This window comes from Montipora foliosa, chromosome 6, assembly GCF_036669935.1.
Source record: "Montipora foliosa isolate CH-2021 chromosome 6, ASM3666993v2, whole genome shotgun sequence".
Lineage (NCBI taxonomy): Eukaryota > Metazoa > Cnidaria > Anthozoa > Scleractinia > Acroporidae > Montipora > Montipora foliosa.
In genome coordinates this window covers 49,486,385-49,493,884 of record NC_090874.1, presented here as the reverse complement: position 1 = coordinate 49,493,884, position 7,500 = coordinate 49,486,385, and the positions used below count along the sequence as shown (strand labels likewise).

General features: G+C 41.7%; 1 protein-coding gene across 7 annotated transcripts in view; it reads left to right on the top strand.

Annotated features, from left to right (window-relative positions):
* Positions 1-7,187, top strand: part of LOC138007604 (uncharacterized) — a 20,274-nt gene extending 13,087 nt beyond the window's left edge. For all 7 annotated transcript variants that reach the window (XM_068854612.1, XM_068854610.1, XM_068854615.1 and 4 more), the window contains one exon: positions 1,217-7,187. In XM_068854612.1, coding sequence (XP_068710713.1) covers positions 1,247-3,685 — 2,439 coding nt within the window. In that variant the 5' untranslated portion in view covers positions 1,217-1,246 and the 3' untranslated portion in view covers positions 3,686-7,187. The remainder of the gene's footprint in view (positions 1-1,216) is intronic.
* Positions 7,188-7,500: the final 313 nt, after the last annotated feature.

The following is a 7,500-nucleotide window of genomic DNA, read 5'->3' as shown; positions in this document are numbered from 1 at the left end:
GTGAGTAAAACCTTGTCCATATCATCAGTAGTGTCATTAACAATTTTTTCAATAACAATGAACTCAAAGTCAGACATGTGATGTTCTTTTCTATTGAAATGGACGGCCAATTCACACGTGGCCTTGTTGGTCATCATAGCCGATTTGTGATTACGAAATCTGACCTTGAATTCATTCGATGTTGAACCTACGTATTGAATCTTGCATGTTTTACAGGTGACTAAATAGATGACATTCTTCGACCTACAATTTACATCCTGTCTAATGGAATAAAAACGGCCTGTACAGGCGCTGTGAAAGATCTTATTTTCAACAAGATAATGTTTGCATAGATCACATTTGTTCTTACATTTTTTCCAGTTACGCTGTGCAGATCGGCATTCTCACAGGCCCTGTTCAGGGATTCTATTACTTTTTAGGGCCCCTGGGCGGGGTTCTGTTGTCTTTAGTACTGGCGTGGTTCCAGAGGCTTTCTCTTGGGATCTTGTTTTGCGCTCATCATATGGCCACCTGATTGCATGATTTACAAAGTCCTGTTGTTTATTTTAAATTATTAAATTATTAGTTTCGATGTCTGGTGATTAACGCCTTTTTCGGAATAGAGCTAACTATTTCTTATCTCACATATTGTCCACTTAATGTATTCCAACCGCACATATTACATGACATATTATTGTGATTTTTTATAAAATTTTTTTTGTAATTTTAAACATTTTACACCTTTTGGTTCATGGTTTTGTATAAATAGCGCAAGTTCAGTTGTACCAGGTATTTTTAGTTTTTAGTTTTTAGCGTGTACTGAAGAAGCCCGAAGGGCGAAACGTTTACACGAGATTATAATATACCAGACCTGTGACAAGTTCGCCAGCGACTCATATTTTCATTCTCCCTATATATGTATATATATATATATATATATATATATATATAGAAGACTGATTTAATCTATGACGATCTTACTACGCCAGTGTGATCCGATACTGAGAAAATGTGTGGCGATGGCAAATGCTATAATCGACAAGGAGGAAGACGTCAACATCCGTTGCGTCATAGAAAAGTCTTTCCTCTGAAGCGTCCCTTAAGCGATTGGGTTACCAATTATCTCATTGGTGACCTATTTCTTAAATGGACCCACAGTTAATACTACTGAATTTTTTTTCATGATGAAGTGGGAAGAAAGACCAAAGTGTCACCATTTATGTCCTCTCTGTCTTAGGCAACACATCTTTCACTGTTTTAAGCAGTCATGAACAACAAACAAGGATCTGAAGCTCTGTTCCAAGCCAGTTCAGCCTGCAAACTCCGCTTGGTGCGCATGCTCGTAGAAGGAGGCACATCGGTGAATGTTCGAAACGAGCGCCTTGAGACACCATTAATGCTCTGTTGTCGTTCAGTCTCGGGTGCAGAGGAAAAACAGAAGGTTTTAAACTATTTACTTGGAAAAAGGGCGAAGGTGAACTTGCAAGACATTGACGGGCAAACTGCTCTTATTCACGCTTCTCTTTCAAACTCCGGCGAACAAATTATCAGGGCTTTGCTGGACGCCAAGGCGAGTCCCTGGGTGCAAGACGAAAGAAATAATACCGTGTTTGATTATGTGATTAACGCAGGAGATTTGGAGACTACGAGGCTTCTGATAAATGCTTGTCGAGATAACATGCTGGCCGATGATCGTGAAATTGATCGGGTGGAACATCTCGAGGAGTACCTGGCCTCTATACCAGACATGCGAAAAGTGTCCTGGCCTTTGATGGGACCAAGAGCACAAAGAAGCCAAATCCACGGTTACGCGGCTAAGAAAGGGGAGTCTTCTCTTTCTTTAAATTATCGAATGGGGTGTGAGCTAGGAGTTCATTGTAAATCACCTCAACTAGAGCGCCGAAGAAAGAGATCGGTCTGCCATTTTGGCCCCTTGGACATTCAAGAGATATTAAACAGTGACGAAGATACTCGGGAAACGAAAACAAATCCTGACAAAGAAACGAATGGCAACAAAAGTGAGCCGCGGAAAACATCTGTTCGCTCATTGTCCGAAGAAGAGAGGTTTAGTGTTCAGATCTCTGATGGTGAAAATACAGCCATTGAAACGCTGCCTGAGTTGGAGAAATTACTGACGTTACAAGATTCGTTTTCTTCCTCTCTTGATTCAATCGATTCTTACAGTACAGCAAACGACCAAGTTGATTTTGGACGATTTGCGAATGAACATGTTTACCAAAAGGCAACTTCAGAGGCTACTGAGGTGGAAATGGCAAAACGTGGAAATAAAACTTGCGCCTCGTTCGCGGATTACGAAAGCAAGAAGGAATTAGACACTGATTGCGAGAAGGACGAAGTCAAAAGCGAAAAGAAATCAACACAGAGCGAGCGGTTATTTAAGCCTCGAGCTTCTCCCAACAAATATGTTACTGGTCTGAAATTGGATTTAACCAAGACTCAGAAGGAGGGAACGACGAGCGTCTCTAAGGAATCTACAAAAGCGGATCTGGATAAAATAGGAGAAGAAATAAGCCAACATACATCGCATGGAACGCATCGCCAATCCTCGCCCGTACCGCGAATCACTGGGCGTCAGACTACTGCGGCCAGGACATTGAACCAAAGGTCAATACCTCGGGTCTCGCCAGTTACTATTTTATCCGAGCAGAATCGACGAGACGGTTCAATTGTTCGAAGATACACCTTGTCCTCATTGGATATGGGAAAATTTCACAGCTTGGGTGTAGCTAACAGTACCATGGTACCACAAAGACGGTCTACACCTGGAGAACCAGCAGCGTTTGAATTCTCAACTAAAGGGGGTCCAGAGGGGGGCTTCACCCCTCCCGAGCTTAGAAAGAGTAAGAGCGATTTGACCGACTGGATATCCATGTCCGAGTACTTTCAAGAAACAGAAATGGTAGAATTCACAATAAAAAACAGTCAAAATGATCATCAAAATACAGCTCAAGCTAAATTTGATGGGGGTGAAATTGGGGAAGTTCAGTTGCCAAGTATATCATCTTCAAAGATAGGTCGACGCTCGCCAAAGGAGAAAATCTACGAGAGACCGACTGTGATTTCACCTTCAAAGAGTCGGCAAACCTACGTAGAAGAAAGGGAAGAGCTTGCTGGTTTCCTTTCTAAAAGTAACATTGGTAATGACAAACAATCCAGAAGCCAAAGTCGCATTAAACCCTCAACAGACCCGTCAAACAGCTCAAGTATAACAAACGTGTCCTCTGAAAAAAGCCATACTCCTACACTGACTACAACAGGAAATCGTGATGAGACATCAGAAGAGGCCCTACCGGATCTGCTTTTGAGCTGTCTTCCGCACGAAAGTTCTCTTCCCAGTCATGGCAGAGGAAGTCCTCCTAATTTGAGCTCCCCGACTTTGAAAGATACCACAACGCCTGAGAAATCTCCCCCAAGCTCATCTCACGGCCAACAGCGACTGAGTCCCAGACTCCGCCCAGGGACACTGCTTCCCCCACTGCTTATCACCAATCGAAGAACACCAACCCACGAAATGGAGGATGGGTATTTCTCGGGAACACCTTCACCAGCTGACGTTGAAAGCCCACGGAAAAAACACAGTAATGAGCATTTACGTTATTCTTTTAAACCAATTTCTCCCCGATCGCCAATCCCGTCCCAAAAGGTTTTCCCCTTGCAATCGGGAAAGGCACCGTCGTCTCGTTAAAGAAACAAATTAAATCCTGTTTCAAACGTGCGACGCAAATTAAACCGCATGCGCAAGCGACAGCGCGAGAAATTAAAGCCGCATTTTCTTGCTCTTGCCTTTCCGCTGCCAATGAGATGCGAAGTACAGTGATGAATAATAAGATCGAATATCCCTCGTTCCTTGCTTACTTTCTGTTTCTAAAGGACAGAGTGGAAAACGACCCACCTTTCCACCCCCGGGGTATGTCGTGTGGGTCACGGGTTGTTTACCATTTACAAAACATTTCCGGACATTCTGTTTCCTTTGTAAATGGAACACGTCTTTAGGTTAGTTCCACTGGAAAATTTCCGGTGGCAGCGGGACGTCTGAAAAGGTAGTCTTGTTTTCTCGTTGGAAACATTCTGATGGAAATGTGTGTTCCATTTACAAGTTTTTGAAGGTCTCACTAGTTCCATGCAGGCTATTCATGGCCATATTTTAAATCTTGGCCCGTAAAATCGCAATTGCCGGGCGGCGAACGGACTTGAGTTGAAGTGGTATCATGATAAAAAAAACACTTGCCTTTTTTCTTCAGATTTTGAAAGTGTGTTTGCGCAACTCCCCAATGGCGAAATTTTGAGCTTTGAGTTAAGTTTTGGATTTCACGGTCCGCCATTACTCACATTCAAAACTGACCGATTCGACCTCAGGGTGTTGGATCTAAGGAAAAGTGATGTCATTTTAATACTCACTGGCTTAAAATTTCAGCTTGTAAACGCAGCTTATTATGCATGCAAAACACGAGTTTAAAAGTCTGAAAGCCCGAAATTCCCGTGCAGCATTTTCTCCTCGATCCAGCTCTGTCAATATTTCAAAGTTGCTTATGGCGAACCATCAAATAGGAAAATTCTTATTAAAATAAACCGTAGTCTTTTTCAACTTAAGGCTTAAAACTTGGGTCACTTAGTGTTTAGTTAACACAATTTTCAAAACCCAGATAAAAAGAAGAACTGATTTTTTGGTCATAGAACCACTTAAAATCGTGTTTTGTACCACTTTTCCACCCGATGGAATTTTCCACAGGAATTCAGGAACTTTTTGTCAATGGTAAACAACCTCGATCATTTGCTCCAAAAACTTTCCATCTTTTCATTCCCGGCCGTGAAACGGATCGATGTTTCTCCCTGTATCTTGTTCATTCAACATGAATGCGAATGTGATTGAATAGATTGTATTTCAAACATATGAAGCATACAAACGCGAGGTGAAAACGACTGGTCTGTGCCACAGCTGTGGAAGCGGAAATTAAGATTGAAAAAAACCTCGGCTTCATCTGCGTACCCTTTTCTCGTCTGCAAACCTTTCTTTCGTCTTTTATTGAAGGCGTCGCTTGCGTTTGCATTTCAGGATTTAGTAATATGAATTACTTTTAAAAAAACTTATAAAAAGGTAAGGATCTTTATTTAAGTGTCCTGTCTTCAAGCGCTGGAGCACTAATTGGGGACACTGTAAACTAAAATCAACAGTTTAATGCAAATCAACTTAAAAAGTACCCGAAGAAAAACCTTACTGTGCAGAGTAGAGAAACAACAAACTCCACCCACATATGACGCAGAGTCTGGGAATCAAACCCGGGCCACATTGGTGGGAGGCGAGTGCTCTCACGGTCACCACTGCGCCATCCCTGCATCCCTGTTAACAAGAGAAGAGGAAATATGATAATGGTAATAATTATTACCCTCCTCGGCATTTATTCTTTACCTGTGTGACCGGAAATTTTACCAAAATCGGAAACGTTAGAATAAATTAACAAATGAATAACTAAATGAAAGAAGGAATGAACAAATGAACAAATATGTGAATGAATTAATCATTACGAGTAAATAATAAATGAGCATTTCGATGGCGCCATCGCTGAAGACTTAAATGACTCTTCCCATACATTGCCTAATTAACCTTTAGTATGAATTGGAGGGGGACATCGGGGTTGCTCAATACCGCATTTTTGCGCCAATATCGAAATACCGCGTTCAAAAACAGTGAAATACCGAAATTGCAATTAATGTTCTACATTTTCTTCCCCATATTGCCGCTCTGCACGCGCGCGTAACTATTGTCAGTACAGCAAACGATTGTTAAAACGAATCACGCTTGCATGTAAAGCGTGATCCCGCACCAAGGAGGAAGGTTGTAGAGTTTTCAATTTCTTTCCACTGGAGCAACCGGAAGTCTGATAATTCTGTGATGTAATTTCTGCACCGACTACCGTGAACCAAACCATACGAGAACCGCTTTCCGTAGGGTTTGATCATACTCCAATTCCGACGTGACTTTTCGGACTACAATCTCCGAAATACCACGCTAAAAATTTACGGATACCGCATTTCCGCAGACCCCAATGACCTCCTCTGAATTGCAACGGTAACTAGGGACCCATGACAACGAGCTTAAAGCCTCCATACGTGGCCTCTATCAAGGCCTTTACACAGATCAAGCTACTTTTAGACGGCTCTTGATTAAATTGTCCTGGAAAAGCTGTTTTTTCAGTCCACATGAATGGCTATTCCGAGCCACTAAGGATAACTGTAAACATGCAACGATTGGCTTACAAGACTACTGAGGGGAATCTCAATTGGCAGGAAAATTGATCTTAAAATATTCGGTCTATGAAAACGTCGTGACAATTTTATATGCAAGTTAGATACTCCTGGGCATGGGCTTCTGCGGTTACTGCGTTTTGGATTCCATCTAGTTTGCTGATGAAGAAAGTTTAAACCAGAAGCCCATTAACGTGTTATACCTTTGAGTCAACCCTGTCCCATATCTTTTTATTTTTAGCACGGCGTTATCTTTTCATCATTTTCAAATACCTTTGTGTTTCGGGTGTGCTGCATTGTTAAGTAATCAATGACCGACCTTAAGTCTCTAATGATTGACCACTGTGAAAACACCCGCAAAAATCCTCTGGAATAGGGATGTGCTTCTAAGAATAAAAAGATACGGGACGGGGTTGACTGCAGAGTGCTAATATAGAAGATGGAGGCTCCGGGTAATGGGCTCTTGCTAAAACCCAACACAATGTTGAGATATTGTTGGTTTTTTTAATAGTAAGTGTAAAAATTGACGACATTAGTGTTGTAGAAATAAAAAAATTAAAGATTTGAATAACTGATTTGAAAAAATGTTAATTGAAACAGTGGTACTGGCTTTTGGCGACAACAGTGTTCCATGACCACTCTTTCACAGAGTTTACAAATGACTCACTGAAGCCTTCATTGGACACCACTTGTCTTTGGTACACGCTTTTGCTCCATTCTCCCAATAAAATGCTTCAATTTAATGCTCCATTCCCCTCTCTAAAAGGGTTGGTATCCGCAAAATGACACTGACCATAATTAACGACTATTCACCGAAGTGGAGGTAAATAATGGTGGATATATCCACCTCTAGCCACCGACTCTCAGGTGACTAGTTGTTTAGTATGTACTAAGACATTGAGATATAATGTTGTACTCAAGTACTGAAAGATGATTTTAACTCATTTATAACTGCAACGATTATATTTTCGGGCGCAAATTGCGCGCGAGTTGCTTCGAGGTGAATAGCAAAGGACATCCGGAGTTGGAGAAGCTATCCACTGTTTTAGTATATAATAATGAGCATTATCCGAATCGGACATCAGTGACACTGACACGAACTAACGAAGGTAGGTCAAAGACTGAAGGGTGAGGGAAAACAAGGACGCTTGACGGCAAGGGTCTCCATTGTCGTATCGACAAAGAGACCCTGGGAATGAGGTTGGCTTGACGGCCGTCTTCGACTCTCTTGAGTCGGTAGGTACTTGGTGTATTTTG